At 38.6% G+C, this 17,552-nt stretch overlaps 1 protein-coding gene across 2 annotated transcripts in view; it reads left to right on the top strand.

Moving 5' to 3' along the window:
* Positions 1-8,645: 8,645 nt before the first annotated feature.
* slc7a9 (solute carrier family 7 member 9) overlaps positions 8,646-17,552 on the top strand; it is a 31,951-nt gene continuing 23,044 nt past the window's right edge. Inside the window, exons 1-4 of one of the 2 annotated variants that reach the window (XM_087832886.1) lie at positions 8,646-8,743; positions 9,781-9,899; positions 13,416-13,563; positions 15,008-15,250. In XM_087832886.1, the coding sequence (XP_087689012.1) occupies positions 9,795-9,899; positions 13,416-13,563; positions 15,008-15,250 (496 nt within the window). In that variant the 5' untranslated portion in view covers positions 8,646-8,743; positions 9,781-9,794. Of the gene's footprint in view, positions 8,753-9,780; positions 9,900-13,415; positions 13,564-15,007; positions 15,251-17,552 lie in introns of both variants that reach the window. The other variant, XM_087832921.1, reaches the window with a different exon arrangement.

Here is a 17,552-nt window from a genome sequence, read left to right as displayed (position 1 = left end):
ATCAAGCTTCAGTGACCTTCTGGATAGATTTCCTGTAAAAGGTGTATCAGGCTGAGGAACATAGGAGGGCAGCCAACTTAACTCAACTCAAGCAGCTTGAACATTACAAGCCATTTTTAATGTGATGCTTAGTTCAAAGTTACACTGAGTCCCTGAATAGGTAAAAACACCAACTGTCTCTACACTGTAAAATGTAATATTGTGTTTAATTAAAAATATTAAATAGGCTGAACTCAGTTTTTATCAATTTGTTATCAGAACTCGATTTAAATAAGTTACCAGTACTTTTTATGCAAAAATGCTGATAAACTCAATTTATTTGAGTTGTCTTAACTTAGAGAAACTAAGTAAGATGGAAGTTTTGCTTCTCCTTCAGTGCAGAAGGATGAAAGATGTGTTTTGAAAATGCCCCGTCACTACCGTCCTCCTCCCTCTTGGATCAGTCCGCATGTTCATGGTGTCAGCTAGGGTTGCCAACCGTCCCTTAAAAAACGGAATCGTCCCGTATTTAGAAACAAAAGTACACGTCCCGTATTGAGCTGAAAAGGGACGCACTTTGTCCCGTAATACAGTGAGAATCAAAAGTAGTCTATACGTTTTAATGTAATTAACGCTTTGTTTGAAAACATAATTCCCAGCCCCGCTCCTGCTTTGTGACCAATGAGCTGACAGCGCACTTATGACAATTCGAGTATGACAATTCAGATTACCGCTCATCTCATTGGTTGAGGAAAGGTCGCTTGCGGAGAAAATACCGGAAGACAACAGATGACCACAACAAAAAGCATGGCCAACGGGGAAACAAACGCCGACACTGCGGTGCAAGTCTCAGACGACAGTACACCTGAAGCTGGGCAAACACTGTGCGATTTTCAAACTGCACGATTGGCTCGCATGGGTTATAAGTTCGTAGGTCACGATGCAGGGTCTCACACTATACCGCCCGATGCTCTGGTGCCTCCATAAAATGAAGGTTATAACAGAAAATCTGTCGCTCGCTCTTCCTCTCTGTCTTTCACTCACACAGACACACACCACCATCAACTTTGCTAAATTGCTAATGAAAAACATTGATCAGGCAGCTGTGATTGAGCAGCAATGTAAATCCAACTATTTTCACGGTTTTTGTGGTCGTGATAATTTGGTGATGCCACATCGAAAAGGCTCGGATGAGCTTTCCAAAGTTCTACAAGTTGTGCCTCCATCGCTTGTGTCCAGATCACAGCCGTGCTGCTCCGTCTTTTTCACCGACGTTTACGTGTTTGCGCGTGAGCAGTGTGAGCGGCTGCGGTGACACCCTCACGAGCGATTGATGATCGGGAGCTGGTAGTGATGGGATTTCTGGCTCTTTTTAAAGAGCCGGCTCTTTCGGTTCGGCTCACTAAAAACGAGCCGGTTCTTTCGGCTCCGAACCGGCTCTTCAGGTTGTTTTGTTGCCTTAATTAATTTATTATTAACAATAATATAAAATTATGCACAAAAGGAATTATTAACGTAAAAAAAGTGGTTTTATTTATATATGTTTATATATAAATATATGCGGTGGCCCCTAGAGACAAAACACACACAAACTCCAAAACACATTTCTAGCATGAACTGAACTTCCAAAGCAGAGCTACTAGATCACTTAAATTACACAATTGAAAGCATGTGTGTATTGTTTGTGTATTTATACACAGGCACTCATATATATTCAAATAATTTAAAAAAAAAAAAGTTCATTTACCTGTTACTACCACACACCAAATCCGGTCGTTGGTACTTGCTGGCTTGTGTAGCCACTATGTAACTAAAGCTCAACACTGCGCCCTAGCATCCTGGAGCACTTCTGTTGTCTTTTGTACGTGTTTTGAGTTTTTATGTGCTTCTGAGTTTTTACGTGCTTCGGAGTTTGTACGTGTTTTTACGTGTTTTGGAGTTTGTACGTGTTTTTACGTGTTTTGGAGTTTGTACGTGCTTCAGGGTTTGTACGTGCTTCAGAGTTCGTACGTGATTTTAAGTTTGTATGTGCTTTGTCTCTAGGGGCCACCGTAAATATACTTTTATTTATTCACTCCACATAAAATGTAATAAATAAATTATATAATACAAAAATCAACTATTCACATTTCAATTTGTAACTATTTAAATTTTCAGCTTTTTCCTTTTACAAATTTAAAGTGAAACAACACAAAACACTGCAAACCACAACACAATTAAATATAAATTAAAATATGAAAACAAAAAGAACATGCATATTCTCTGTCATATGGACCTGCATGAATAAACTTTCTGAATCCTTTATCATCTGCAACTGAAAATAGTTGTGGATGATTACTATACCTTTCTAATGTGACGTTGTTGTCCCTGGCTCTCTCTCTCTCCCTCTGGCTCTGTTCCTGTGCTACTGAATGTAACTACCGCCCCTCCCCCCTCTGCCCAGCGTAAAGCACAAGGCTCGCGTGCTGAGTGAAGCGGAAAAAAGTGCGAGAGAGAGAGGCTGAGAGAAAGGAAAAAAAAAAAAAAACCCACGTGACGGCTCGCGATAATGTGACGGCTCGCGATAATGAGCCGGCTCGCGTCGTTCACGTCAAAGAACCGGCTCTTAGAGCCATTTCGTTCGCGAACGACCCATCACTAGGAGCTGGTCGTGAGGTGTTAATCGCTTCTCGTTACCCCACGTATACTACACATGCACGATGAAGGCCAAAATCGGGCCGATCACCAAATTGGTCGCACGACTCAAAAATCGGCTCAAAATGGGCCAAAAATCGCACAGTGTAAGCCCAGCATTAGACCAGCAATGTTTGTTCCTCTCAGAGAAAGAAAAAAAAAAGGCTGCAAAAGTACAGGGAAGAATGGGAAAAGGAAAACACCTGGCTGGAAAAGTGCACGATAACACCTATAAAGCGCAATGCACTGTGTGCCAGCGCACTTTTTCCATAGGCATGCTTCTAATGGTGGGCACATGAAGAACATGAGGGGCGTGAAAGCTCGGGGAACCCTTAACCAATTTTTGTCCACCAGGCCACGGCAGAAGCAGATATGGTATGTAAACACTGGTTTGTTTGTTTTTAAACCCTCTGGTTAAGGTTAAAATGGGCATGTGCTATGTGGCCAGAAGTGTGATAATATAATTTATTTTGTGTAATAAACAACTGCAAGGGTAGATTACAACAAATAGATGAGTAATACATAAAAGTAATACATAGATGAATAATGATGATGAGTTATGATGCGTAATTATGGGAACAAGTGGGTTTACAAACGGGAGCAAAAGCTGAAATAATGCCTCTAGCCAATTGCACTAAATGCACTAAATGTGCACTGTTACAAGAATATTTTTCTTTCTATTGTTTTCTATCAATTTATATAATTTTAAGTTAAGCAGGACAGAGTTCTTTTAAAGAAAGATTTACTTTTATTCTCAAAAGTTAAGCATGACAGGCTTCTGTTTAAGAAAGAGACCTGTTTTATTGTGTTAATGTTGTCATTTTGAGCTAAAAATAAATGCCTAAATGATTTTTGTTTCCCATGTCTTGATATCACAAAGAATACGCATCTACTTAAATCAAATTCAAGTCAAATGGTTAAAAAAATAATTTCACACACAAAAAAAGATCCAATTTTCTTGAGTTCTGGGAACAAATGAGCTTGTACAGAGTACTCAAAATAAATAAGTTATCCTAATTTAGTCATTTTTAGCTAAGCTTTACTCAATTTCTTTGAGGCAACGAGTTTCCTCAATTTTTTTGAGTTCTGGGAACTAATTCGATTTTACAGTGTAGGTGTTCTCGTTCAGCACATGCAAACACTTTTTTTTTGCTTTGTGACAGTTTAGCAAGTTTTATTATCAATAAAGTGCATATATTGGTGCTTTTTTTAAAGGCTTCAATACAGCGGTTTTATTCCATTTTACTTATTTAGTAATTATTAAGCTTTTATTGAATTGTGTAGCTTTAATGTTTTTTAAACTATATATATCTGTAAATATTTGTTTTCAACATAGCTCTACCCATGAATCATATATTGGTAACTTTCCTGTCCTGGGTTTGCAACATAAAAATGAAAAAGTCAATAACACTCTAGAGTTAAAACTTTGATTTTCCAAGTATTTCAGTAAAGGCTTATGAGACTGTTTCTGGAGTTTCAGTGAATGAAAAGTCTGCCAATCTGTCAAACTGAAAGTTCTCACTGCAGTAAATACTCTTACTTTCTCACAAATTGTTCTCAATTTTGTTGGTGAAAACTCACTCAGTCAGATCCTAAACCCCCTCCCCTTTGTATGTGTCTGAAACGTGGTCATAAGTTCTGGGTGTCAGGGTTACTGAGTTCATATGCCAGTGTGTTTTTGTGTTAGCAGATTATAACTGTGTCTGCGGCAAAGGTTCAAATTCTCCTTAAAGCGTTTTAAACATTTCCTTTGTATTCCGTAGGTACTCCAAAAGCTGCAAGAACTAGAGGAAGCCAGTGTTTGAAGTTAAAATAAAAGCCAGTTATCGTTCCTATAGTTTCTCTCCCTTTGCATTTTAAATGGTTTATGTAAGTAGCATATACTCTGAGTTGACTTCTAAGGCCTCATTTACCCTTGTGCTCCTTCTGGTGATATGTTAATTACATTCTGGTTAATTCCCAGTGTTTTATATGCAGAGGCAGCTAACAGAAAGAAATAAAATCCTGGTTTCCCTCTGGGTGCCCACTCTTTTATGTGGTCTTTTTTTTTTTTTTTTTTTTTTTTTTTGCAGATGCAAACATAGTTGTCTCTCTAGTTTTTCCCTCTTGATTAATTCCCTCACTTCCATTCTGATAGTTTCAGCAATCTTCCTCAAGGAATTTATTCAGTCCTTTTATTGAAGATATTATTGCTTAGATATTAAACATGAATGAGATGAGGATTTTTATTCTCTCACTGATAAATTCAAAAGTTTTCACAAAAAGTAGCCCACAATGCAAATCTCAGTTGTTCTTGGGTTTCTTTAGATCATGGCATGATGTGCTGCTCTTTTAAATTACTAGTTTGTTAGACAGGTTCTATTTATGTAATTTCTTTTTTTCAACAGATTTGGCAGTGATTGTGAACTGAGATTTCCCAAAAATGTGGTTAATCACATTTTTCAGGAAAGGTCGCATCAAGCTAAGGAACATACAAGTGGAGCCAACTCAACTCAAGCAGCTTGAACATTATAGGCCTTTTTAATATCCTGCCAATTTCAAAGTTACATACCAGTAGCAGGAACAATGAAGACAGCAAAAGTGTCTAGGAATTCTAGTTTAGCACTAAACACTTTTTCATCAATCACTAGAGAGTATATTCCTTTGTACTTGTTGCAGTAATCCTCCTCACCTTTGTTGTTTTGTTTTTTTTTTCTTCTTTTGACACATTGATGGTGTTAGAGTTAAACATCTCCTGGAGGACAGAATGTTCAGACCAGCATTGTTTCAATGTGTTGTTTAGCTGCTGCAAAAACCACAAAGAAGCACATAGTAGCATTCCCGGTAAGACCCAGTGAAGTGTGAACTTGTATAAATAATTGATCCTGTGTTAACTTCTAAAGTTGTTGAGACACATAATGGACCCCAATCTGTACAAATATACACATTCTTAACTCACTCAAAACCAAATATAATTCTAACCCGATATGAAGTTAGTTTGTTTTTTCACCTTATTATTATTTCAAACTTAATCTCAAAAATGACATAAAATCATTCTATTTCACTGATGGATCGACAGGCCAAGATACAACTAATAAAATACATGTGGACAGAGCTCAAATGAGAAACTTCAAGATTCTAATGACTAGAGATGAGAGCATGTGGGGGTATATTTGATTGGTTTTTAGGTGTTTAATTAGAACTTTAGGATTATAATGCCTTAATTAGCTTATCATTTTTTTTTATCATTATCACTGAGTAACAGATTAAGTGATCTCCATCAGTATAATTTATTATTTATGTGTGATGTTGATGACACCCATAAACACACCCAGTGTGAACAAAGTGAGTCTTATGCGTAACAAGGCTGAAATGGCTGCCTGTAGTCCAATCAGTAGTGCTGTTGGTGGAAGACAAAAGTCCTCCATAACTCTTCCTTGATTGAGGTTAGTGGATTTAATACTTGTTAAGTCTAATTGTTGAATGTTGTCATTGTTTCTTAAATTTGTAAGTCTTGGTTCAAACTGTAGGATCAAAGCCATTCCTTTGTTTCTGACCACCTCTCCAGCCACTCTGTGCTGGGGGAGGTTTTACTGCAGATACATTCTATCTGGAAGATCTGTTTCTTGTGTTGTAGCTTCCTGCTTTTATGACCCTTTTGGTGAGCAGGAGGTCACATACACATGCACACACATTCTCACACACTCACTCAAACACACACACATGGACACACATAGACACACACACACACACACACGTTCTTGCACATGCATACACATGCTTACACATACACACATAGTGCCTTGTCTTTGTAACCAAGAGGGGTCTTACGAGGGGAGGTGCTTTTGCTGTGATGTGTATTGTAACAGTTTGTCAATAAATAGCTGCGAGGGAAGCTGCTCTTTGAAGGATTTGGGTTATGGGACAGGTGAGGAGCGTGAGCTCCAAGAGCTGGTTTTTGTCTCTAAACTAGCGGGGCATGTGGAAACAGACCCAACAATACTTGATAAAGCATTTTAATCTAGATCACATACAGAAAAAAACAAACAAAAATAAAACCATTTAATATGGAGTCATCTTTGAATTTTCATCAATGACTGCACAAATCAAACCACTCAAAATAAAAATTAAAAAAAGATTGTTTGCAGACTTTAACAAGCTGCTGTAAGGAAGTATTCCTCCAACAAGAGATCTGTCAGTTTAAATATTCAAATTAAATATACAAGTCCTTCAAGAAGGAAATTCAACATGGAGATGTTGGTAATTCTCAGTTAGCTGTATCTACAATTTGAAGCAAATTCAATCAAAGCGGAAAAGGTATTAAGGCGAAACTATACAGGTGGACATGAGAAGATGTGTAGGAATATGCTTTGAAAATAGAAAAACAAGCATAACAGAAAAATGAAAAATTAATGGGCGGCAAAAATTGTAGTCAAATTTGTGAGAGAACTGTAAGATATGGGCTAAATGGATTTACATACAAAAAAGCCAAACAAAACCATTACTAACACCTAAACAAGAGAAAACAAGCTTGTAATGGACTAAAGAAACAGTCATGGAGTGCAGATGATTGGATTAAAGTGCTGTTTAGTCATGAATCACACATCTACATTTGTCATGGAGATGACACAATTCCAGTAAAACTGAATGCCTGACGTAAACACTACATTTATGTAGGGAGTCAGCATGTGGTAAAAGTTCAAGGGAGATGGCAACCACCACCACAACAACCTCCACAACTACCACCACAACAACTACAACCACATTTTATTTTTTTACAGATACTAGTATTTTTTTATTTGACTCTATGCGTCTATCTCTGTGCCGCTTTAACACTCAACCCTCCCCCCCATCCTGTGGAGCTAATAAAGGATTATTTTATCATATCATATATTATCTGAACCACAGTTATCATTACTGCAGCGTGCAAATCCCCTAAGACTCATAGTCCATCATCTCTTAAAACAGATGCGTATGAAATGACATAATTAAACAGATTAGAGTATCATAAAATCATTGTCTGCCCTTATCACAAGGCACAACAATTCTGCACTGTTCACTTTTGTTAAAGCATTTGTTTGAATTTGCACTTGCATTTACATCACAGATCATACAAGATTCACATAACACATAATATGATCCTATATACAAAGCTTTCTCATTTTTAGCTTGATTTTCTCATTTCATTGGATATTAATGTCTGTAATAGAATCTGTGGATGTCATAATGAAGCAAAGATTTGTATAATAATATCTGAAGGTATATTTAAAGGTGACCTAGTCAGAGCTAACTTTACAGCCTAAAATACACGTTCTTTCAGAGGCCGAGGCATTCTCAAGAGAAAAGAGGAAAGCAGGAGTAAAGTGGAAAGGGAATGTCAAACATGAGCACACAAACTCACAAATGTTCAAGCACACAACTGCAGGGGTGTCACATATCCTTATCAAAGAGGCATTGTGAAGGAAGTCAGGCTAGGTAAACTCAGAAGGAAGGAATTCTTTCAGAGTATCAAAAAACAAAACAGAAAAAAACATAATAGGTGTTTTGGTTGTGTCACTTTTAGTTTCTTACTGGGATTCTTGGAGTGCTCACTGAGTAACAGATTAAGTGATCTCCCTCAAGAAACAAAAGGGTATAAATTAAATGAAATAAAGCTTATCATGTGGTTTTCTTTTTTATGGTTATAGTATCGCCGTCAGACTCTCACTCTATTCTTACTCTCAGTTACTGTTTTACAAAGTTGGGGAGCTGCATATGTTTAAAATTTTGCTATTGCACAATATCATGAGTTAAGAATATCTGCAGTTTAATTCAAAGCAGTACCTTTTTAAAGCTTCTGCTCAATAGATTTCATGAAGCTAGAACTTCGCCTTAACCCATCCCCCTTCTCATGTAGAGCTGTCCAATCACATTTTGGAACCTCCCACCAGAGGAGTTACTCAGTCTCATGGAGTTTTTTGTGTTTTTTCCCCCCAATTTTCATCAGACATTTCTGCTCTACTTCACTGAACTTAGCTTAACATAATTTGTGTGTTCACAACACTGCACCTGGGTTTGAAAAAGCTGCATTCAAGGTTCATGGACCAACATTGAGTTTTTTTATTTTCTTCAAGTAAGTTAAGTAAGTTAAAACATGTTTTTTTAAATGTGCATTTCTTTATAATCATGTATTACATAGTATGTGATAGTGGTGATGCAGAGCTACTGTTTAATGTAATTACATTCAAGCAATTCTTTCTTAAACAAGTCGTTATTTGTTATTTGATATATGTTAAATATTAATATTATAATTTGTAGTTAAATATTATCACTGAGTGTCAGAGTAAGAGACATTTGAGCTCTTCCCACTCTTTTTCTAATGTTTGACTTACTGCCAGTCTGTACCAGTTCTCCTAGTATGACTTTAAGTTGGAGTCTATGTTTAGAATACTAATATGTTCACAGTTTTTCCCCAGTTAAAAAGCATATGAAGCATATGAGCTGATCATTACTGCACTAAACAGCACCAAATCCAAATGTTCTACTTTTAAATTGTATTTTACAAATCACAAAAAATCACTAAAATGAACCCTTTGACTCTCAAATAGTTAATGAATGTTAAGGATTACAGTTAATACAGCTCTAAGGGACATTTGTTAAAAGTTGCTATTATATTTGTTTAAAAGCTCCACACAAACAATGCTTACATGCTGAATCACCTTATAATAAACTTAAAATCAACCCAAAACCCTTCTAAAGATATTTCAGTGATCTCTTTAAGGCTGTTATTGAGCTGCTCTATTGATAACTAGTCTAAGATATCACTGCATGAGGTTAATACTGTAGTGAAATTCCTTAAAATCAAAATTTGTGCAGTTGAGGCATATCTGTTCCTGGTAATGTAATTAAATCTGTAGGATTATGGGAATCGATGTGTGAACAAATTTAGTTTTGATTTGGCTTTGAGTGGATTTTTAGTGAGCTCTTGTTTCTGAGAGTCACTGTGTATCTTGATGAAAGGGAACATTTACTGCCCATGGAAAAGCATAGTTTTCCCTCTAAACATTATCATGTCATGATAACCTTTTACAGGGACGACAAAGATGTGTTTCCTGTAAAAGTTAATGCAAGTGGTCTGTAATGTGTGTCAACACTTATGTTACCTCATAGACCAGTGTGTTGCTATGGATGAAAGTGGAATAAGGACGAGAAAGGAGTCACAGAATGGCTCCACTGACCTTACCAAAGACAACAAGGAGGTGGTGAAGGCCGTTGCTCTTCAAAAAGATGTAAGTATGAACCAGTGTGCTTGACTTTTATATACATGCAGGTTCCTGAGAACAAGTCTCACTAAATTTTCACACTAAAGGATCATCCTTACCTTTTTACAATAATAGAGCCTTGGAACTGAGTACCAGGCAGTACCACAGCAAGCGTCTCTACAGATTAACTCCATAATCATCCACTCAGCAGTGCAATCCAGACCCCTAATAAGCTCCATAAGACCTAAAATAAACTTATGGGAACTGAAAGGCTTTCTCAGGTTAAAATAGGATTATTATGATAATCGTTGCTCTCATCCTGGAAAAATCCATTCACACATATTTTCCTGCAGACTTCTGTAATTCTCTTTCTGGCATAAAGAAAAGTCACTGGCTTTATATCTTTATATCAAGCCCCTCCAGATCGCTGTTTATTTTAATAGATTTTTAAGATTTTACCCAATGTTTGCATCCTTATATCCTCAGGTAGGGCCCTTCTGGGAGGCTGTCTCACATTTGAAGCATAAATCTAAAAGTGACCACACCTTAGGCTTTAGAATAACTTACCTGAAGAGATAAGGCTTGGAAAATCAGTTACTTTGGTCTCTTCTTTAAACACATTTTATAGACTTGTTTTTATGTAATATTGCTTTTTATTGCTTTTTAATTCTGTGGCGTGTCTTCTTTTATTATCAGCATTTACAGTCATGGTAAAAGTAACCCTCCATCAATCCTAATTCAAGACAGTAAAAAAAATATCCAGTCCTTACTAGGTACTAAAATGATTTAAATAAACATTAAATGAACAACAACACATAGCATATTAGAATGTTTCATTATTTATCTACCAAAAACTGAGCCAAAATGCAGAAGCAGTTTGTGGACAAACTAAGTACACCCAATGATTCAGTATCTTGTAGAACCACTTCTATTTGCCATAACTTGAAGTAATCATTATCTTATTGGTCTCTCACATTATTGTGGAGGATTTTTCCACCTAATTTTCTTTACAATATTGCTTCAGTGCTCTAAAGTTTGTAGGTATTTGTTTATGCAGCTTTTCAATTAGGTTCAAGACTTAGACAGGGAACTTCTGCACCTTGATTTAGTTTCTTTTTTCAGCCACTTTGTTACAGATTTGCTGATGTGTTTGGGGTCATTCTTCTGGTTCATGACTCACTTTTGGCCAAGCTAGCTGTTGGACAGATAAATCTGACTCTAGAATATTTTTGTATACAGGAGTTAGCGGTTGACTAAATGACTACAAGGTGCCTAAGTCCTGTGGCTGAGTCACCTAAACCATTACCCCTCCACTAGTGTGCTAAATATTTGGCAAAAGTTGTTTGTGTTGATATGGTGTGCCTAAAGGACATTGTTCCCTAACAATTTCACCTGGCAACCCATGCAACTTTTCAAACTTTGGCTGTGTTGTCATGTTCTTTTTAGATACAAAAGGCTATGTGTCACGATCTGAGGAGACAGACCGTGCGGTGGTGTGTGTGGTGGACCCAGGTGCGAACACAAGAAAGTAGACCGGAGTAAACTTAAACTGAAAGCGAGCCTTTATTATGGCTGATGACAGGTTTCAAAATAAGCAGAAATACCGTGACTAAACTGAACTTAAACTAAACTGGAAGCAGATACTGATAAGCTATGAAGACTCAGAAAACCATGACGATGACTGTAAAGACTGGCCGTGAGGACATGAAGGGTGGGAACACAGACAACGCAACACAGACTGCATGAAACACAGAGACTAAATACACATGAGGGATGATCAGGGGAAGTGGCCACGCATGGGAGCACAGCTGACACACATGAACCTAAAGACAGGACAGGAGAAGTGAAACTAAATACACTGACATTGAATACAGACTTTCAAAGTAAAACAGGAAACATGGAGATGGAGACATGACATGAACTAAACATAACCACGCAGACATGACGCATGACAGGTAGATGCACGAACCAGGGAGACTGAGTACAGGGAGATGACATAAACAATTAAGAAACAAAGGGCTAAACAGCACCCTAGAAATTAACTAGACGAACTAAGCTAAAGCATAAATGAATACAAAAGATACATAAAACTCAACACTGGGTCACACGACCCAGGACCATGACACTTTGTCCTTCCAACCCTTCTACACAAACCATGTTTGTATAGTCTTTTTCAAATTGCACTGTCATGATCCGCAACATTTAACATGCCTGTGGATTCTGAGATACAGCTCTTGTTTTTTGGGGGGGTCTTTTTTCACCTTAGGGTGAATTTTCTGGAATATTCACTCTTGACAACATTGGGAAGTGTCTTGAAACCTCAGATTAATTGGCAGTAGTAATTGCTTCTTTAACATGTTTACTAATGTCTTTCCTTTACAGCATTGTGTTATCAGACACTTGAATGCTTCAGACCCACAATTTGACAATGTTTCTGCTCTTAGAAGTGGTCATACTTGCTGATGATCAGTTAATCAAGTGTATTTGATCATTGGCAGTTGGCTGGTACTCAATTCTCACTGAATGAATACTTAGTTTTCTATTATTATTTTTTTACATACTGCTTTTTGAATTTTGGCTTAATTTTTGTTAAATAAATGAAAAAGTATAATGTTTTGTGAAACCATTTTTGTCTATTATGTTTTGATAAAAAAAAAATTAGAATTGAAAGAGTGTGTCATTTTTATTTTATTTTTTCATATTGATTGTGTAACATTCCTCCTGTGTTCTTACTGTTAGTGGAATGTAAGCTGAACTAGTTAATTATTTCTTTGGTGCCACGGACAATGGTCAGTGACCTGGATTCAATTACTCCAGGATGTGTCTTTCCTGTATTTCTTTATTAATCAATACAATATAATAAATATACTATCAAGTTAGGTTTGCCTTTAGCCAGTTTACATTACTCATGCTGGTTTACTTGTGAAAATTTAATAGGATTAGCCAAATTCTTGGCAAATACTAACTGAAAACTCAGAGGTTATTGGTTGTTGTGTTGATCCTTGGCCAAAATTATTATGATGATATCAGATCAACACCAACAAAGGGATATCAGGGTGTGTGCTGACATGCCTCTGAAACATTGTGATCAAGGTGGTGTCTTTGAATATGCAAACTAAAGTGGTGGTCAACCTTTTTATGAAGACGGGACCATACTCTGTATCCTCCCTTACAAGATGCATGCAAGAGTACAAAAGAGAAGAGTCTGCCCCTTTGTTAGACCTAAGATTCAGAATGAAAAATGTGGTTTCACTCTGGTTGAGGAACAGTGAACCATCTCTTTACTCCTCTCAAGGATACTTGGGAAATTTCTAAACAAGTATTTTTTCATGACAAAATATGACACGGAAATGGTGCATCAACTATTTCCACTATTATTTCAGATCCCAAGAGATGAAGCACAGCAACGCATTAAACCGGTGTTGCTAAAATACTTATGATGTTATAGAACACATGGGAATGATAGTTTCCTGAAAACAGTTACTGGCATTAAATAACTGAAAAAACACATTAATATTTTTTATTTTCCATGTGCTTGCTTAGGTTGGTCTGCTGAGTGGCATTTGTCTCATTGTGGGGACTATGATTGGCTCAGGCATTTTCATTTCCCCAAAGTCTGTTTTGCTGTACTCGGGAGCTGTGGGACCTTGCCTCCTAATCTGGACTGCTTGCGGCGTGTTATCTACTCTTGGTGAGACCAACATTTTAACTCATATTTCATTGTATTCAGCAACCAGTTATGTTGCTATATCAGGAATCTAATATTCTTTTCAAGTCATGTAGGCAAATAACGATGGTCAAAATAGGAACAAGCTCACACAGTATCACCTTTTGTTTTCTGCCAGGAATATAATTTTTCATTGTGGGAAGTGCTTTTACTGGCTGTTGAAGTCAAAATCATTATTGTGAGGATTTTTAGTGCACATTAGTCTTCAGATTAATTTCTTCTGTATCACACAAAGCTCACAGATACAAAGGAGATGTTCCCGAAAAGTGTAAAGAACATCGTTGTTTTATCACTCAGACACTGTGAACTGTTTGATGTGAGAAAACAAATGGGGAAAAAATAACAAAAGATGTCTGATCTAAGTCAGTTAAATTTTTGTTTTGTACTATTTATACTAGCACACACTATTTAGTATGGTTTTAGTTTGTATTTCAGTTATGTTGTATTTAGATTTTGATTATTGTAGTTGTTTGACAGAGCTTTATATAAAATGGGTTCCATCTAATCTGTTATATGGATCTGAAGATATACTTTCTGGTCAACCTAACTTGAAAGCCCAGAAATTGGGTGGCACACTGGTGAAGTGTGTGTGTGTGTGTATCTATATATCTATATCTATCTATCTATATATAGATAGATATAGATAGATATATAGATATAGATATATAGATATAGATATATCCATCCATCCATTCGCTTCCGCTTATCCTTTTCAGGGTCGCGGGGGGCGCTGGAGCCAGCTGTCATAGGGCGAGAGGCGGGGTACACCCTGGACAGGTTGCCAGTCTGTCGCAGGGCCAACACACAGGGACAGACAACCATTCGCACTCACATTCACTCACACATTCACACCTAGTGGCAATTTGGATTATCCAATTAACCTATTCCCACAAACTGCATGTCTTTGGACGGTGGGAGGAAGCCGGAGTACCCGGAGGGAACCCACGCAAACACGGGGAGAACATGCAAACTCCACACAGAAAGACCCTGGCCTGATGGTGGAATTGAACTCAGGACCTTCTTGCTGTGCGGCAACAGCTAACCACCGTGCCACCGTGCTGCCCATTATATAGATATATATATCATATATTACATATATTTCTGGAAGCACAAGCACCTGCAATGTAATGCAAAAATTTAGAAATAAACAAATTTGAAACCATTTCTTTTGAGCTTATTAAAACTAAAATAAGAGGTGAAGAGGATTGAAAATGAGAGCATAAGAAGCAAGGGAGATATAATGACAGCGATTGAGTGTGCCAGGCATATACGAGTGTCACAGACATGCAAGGTGTCTTACCACTGCTTTGAATGCATGAACTCATACAAAGTTTTGAAAGTCCCTTCTTATATGTTGTTTTACAACTTTCCTTTCTGTGTTTTTGTGATTTTGTGTGTGGCTGCATAGGAGCACTGTGTTATGCTGAACTTGGAACCATGATCACCAAATCAGGCGGCGAGTACCCCTATTTCATGGAGGCTTTTGGCTCTATTGTTGCCTACCTTTACTCCTGGACAACTATTATGGTGTTAAAGCCTTCATCCTTTGCTATCATCACACTGAGCTTTGCAGAATATGCCTCAACTCCTTTCTACCCTGGCTGCTCTCTACCTCTAATTGTCACCAAGTGTCTAGCAGCAGCGGCTATATGTAAGTTCATGCTTGACAGCAATAAAGTACACACAAGTACAGAGTCACTTTAGAAGTTCATACATGACTATACTTTACAATGGTAACCACAAAGTGATTGTGAAGACAATCGGTTTTCAGGCCACATTAGCCATTTCAAGCTAATGTGTGCCTTACTTTGTAGGGTGTCCAGAATGATGTCACTCTCATCTTTGCAGATGTAAAAAAAATACTTTTATTGAAATTAAAATAATTAAAGCCAACTGTGATGCCTACACACAACTCAGACCACACAGTATTCTTGCTATGGGTTTCTTTTGTTTGTTGCGCTTCCACAGTGTTTCGGGGTAAAAGGAGCTTTCCAGCTGACTCCACTCTCCCGTCACCAGCTCCTTCTCACGATGTACAAGATCGGTCAGTCAACCCCCCTTACCTGCAGGGACAAAATGGCCAGCCCTCCATTCGAGGTGTCCATTTGCAGGACAAAAAGGGAGGGAAAAGTTAGGTGTGGGGACCTCCCCACAGAAGAGCTTCTTCACCTACACAAATGCCGCCTGACACCACTCCATCCACTGGACCAGATCTGGTTCACCCTTCCGGGCATGAACTTGTGGTAGTACACGGCCAGCCCCAAGTACCGCCTCACCTCCTTCTTGGTCTTGGGACACGGGCAGGCTGTGATGGATGCTGTTTTCTCCATCTTTGGGTGTACCTGTCTGCCCCCAAAGTGGTACCTCAAATACTGGACCTCCCTCTGTTCAACTGCACACTTCTTCAGGTTGGATGTGAGCCCAGCTGCCTCAGGGACTCCAGGATCCCAGCCACCCATTGCACATGCACAAATATGACTATGGATGGCAGGATGGACGCAGCACCTGGTCCATGAGGCACTGGAAGGTGGCTGGGGCACTGAACAAACAGAAGTGTTACGAATTGGTACAACCCTTACGGATTGGAGAAGGCCATTTTTTTTCTTGGACTCTGCAGACAAGGGAATTTGCCAGTAGCCCTTGGTTAAATCCAGTGGCATGAAAAATTCAGCTGTGCCTGACTGGTCCAGAGCCTTGTTGTCCTGGGGCATGGGGTAGGCATCACATCATGACACTTCATTCACTTTGCAGTACAATACAGACCCATCTTTTTTCACCACAAGAACTATGGGGCTACACCACGTAGTGTGTGACTCTTCTATTATCCCCATTTTTATGTTCAGGTGTGTTTTATGTTCAAGTAAACTGTATGGCTGTGAACGCACCGTCACACCAGGCTGAGTTTCAAAATGGTGCTCTATGAGAGGTTCATACAGCCGGACAGGGGGAAAACACATCTGCAAACTGATGTTGCTAGCAGCAACATCTGAGCCTTTTCTTAACCAGGCTCACCAGAAAGTCGGTTTCCACCTCTCTTCATGCTTTCACAATGTTGAGGTGACATATTTGTGTGGCTCTTCCCCGACCGCACCACCTCACAGTTAATGTCCCGTAATCATCGTGTCCTTGTCACTTGGTGAGTAACGTTAAGCTTAAAGAAGGAAGTAATACAAGCACTTTGTCTCCTGGTGAAAATTGCCTGAGTCAGCGGTGTTGACGTTACCGGATCTGGAGTATATTTTCCCCTGATAACCTCCTCAAAGTGTGCAGCTTTGCTCTCGGGTCCAGGATGCATTGAATCTCATTTTTGGTTTGGACCTTTCTATCAGTTTTCTTTAATCAGGTGCAACATCCCCCGTGGCTTTCTGCCGAGGAGTAGCTCAAAGGCTGAAAGTCCTGTGGAGCTCTGGGGAGCCTTCCTCACTGCAAATAACAAAGGGTCTAACCAGTGACCCCAATTGCATTCATCCTCGTGAATGAACTTGCGAATCATGGAATTTAAAGTCTTATTCAGTTACTCCACCAACCCGTTAGTTTGAGGGTGGTAGACGCAGGTCTGAACAGATTTAATGATTCAACAATTCCTACAACTCCGTAAGTGTGTGAGACATGAATGATGTGCCCTGATCAGTCAGTAATCTTTGGTGATCCCGACTCAGGAGATGACCTGAAACAGATAAGCATTCCAGGAGGTAATACCCAGAGTAGACCATCCACCGGATAGCCATTCGTATTGCATCCCTGGCAAATTGTTCCCAGAAATAGGGGATGCGACAGGCATGAGTAATCTGCAGCCTTCACTGTATGCATTTTTCCTTTAAACTTTATATGCAGCGGTACAATGGGAAACTTGCGAAGATCCCCATGACCACAGTTCACCTCATCCACTCCGCCTTCACTAATAGCCCATTCGCCATGGGGCATTATTGAAGGCAGAGTGGATTTGCCACCAG

The sequence above is a fragment of the Neolamprologus brichardi genome, chromosome 1 (assembly GCF_056152115.1).
Source record: "Neolamprologus brichardi isolate AB-2024 chromosome 1, ASM5615211v1, whole genome shotgun sequence".
Classification (NCBI taxonomy): domain Eukaryota; kingdom Metazoa; phylum Chordata; class Actinopteri; order Cichliformes; family Cichlidae; genus Neolamprologus; species Neolamprologus brichardi.
This window is presented reverse-complemented; position numbering and strand designations above follow the sequence as displayed.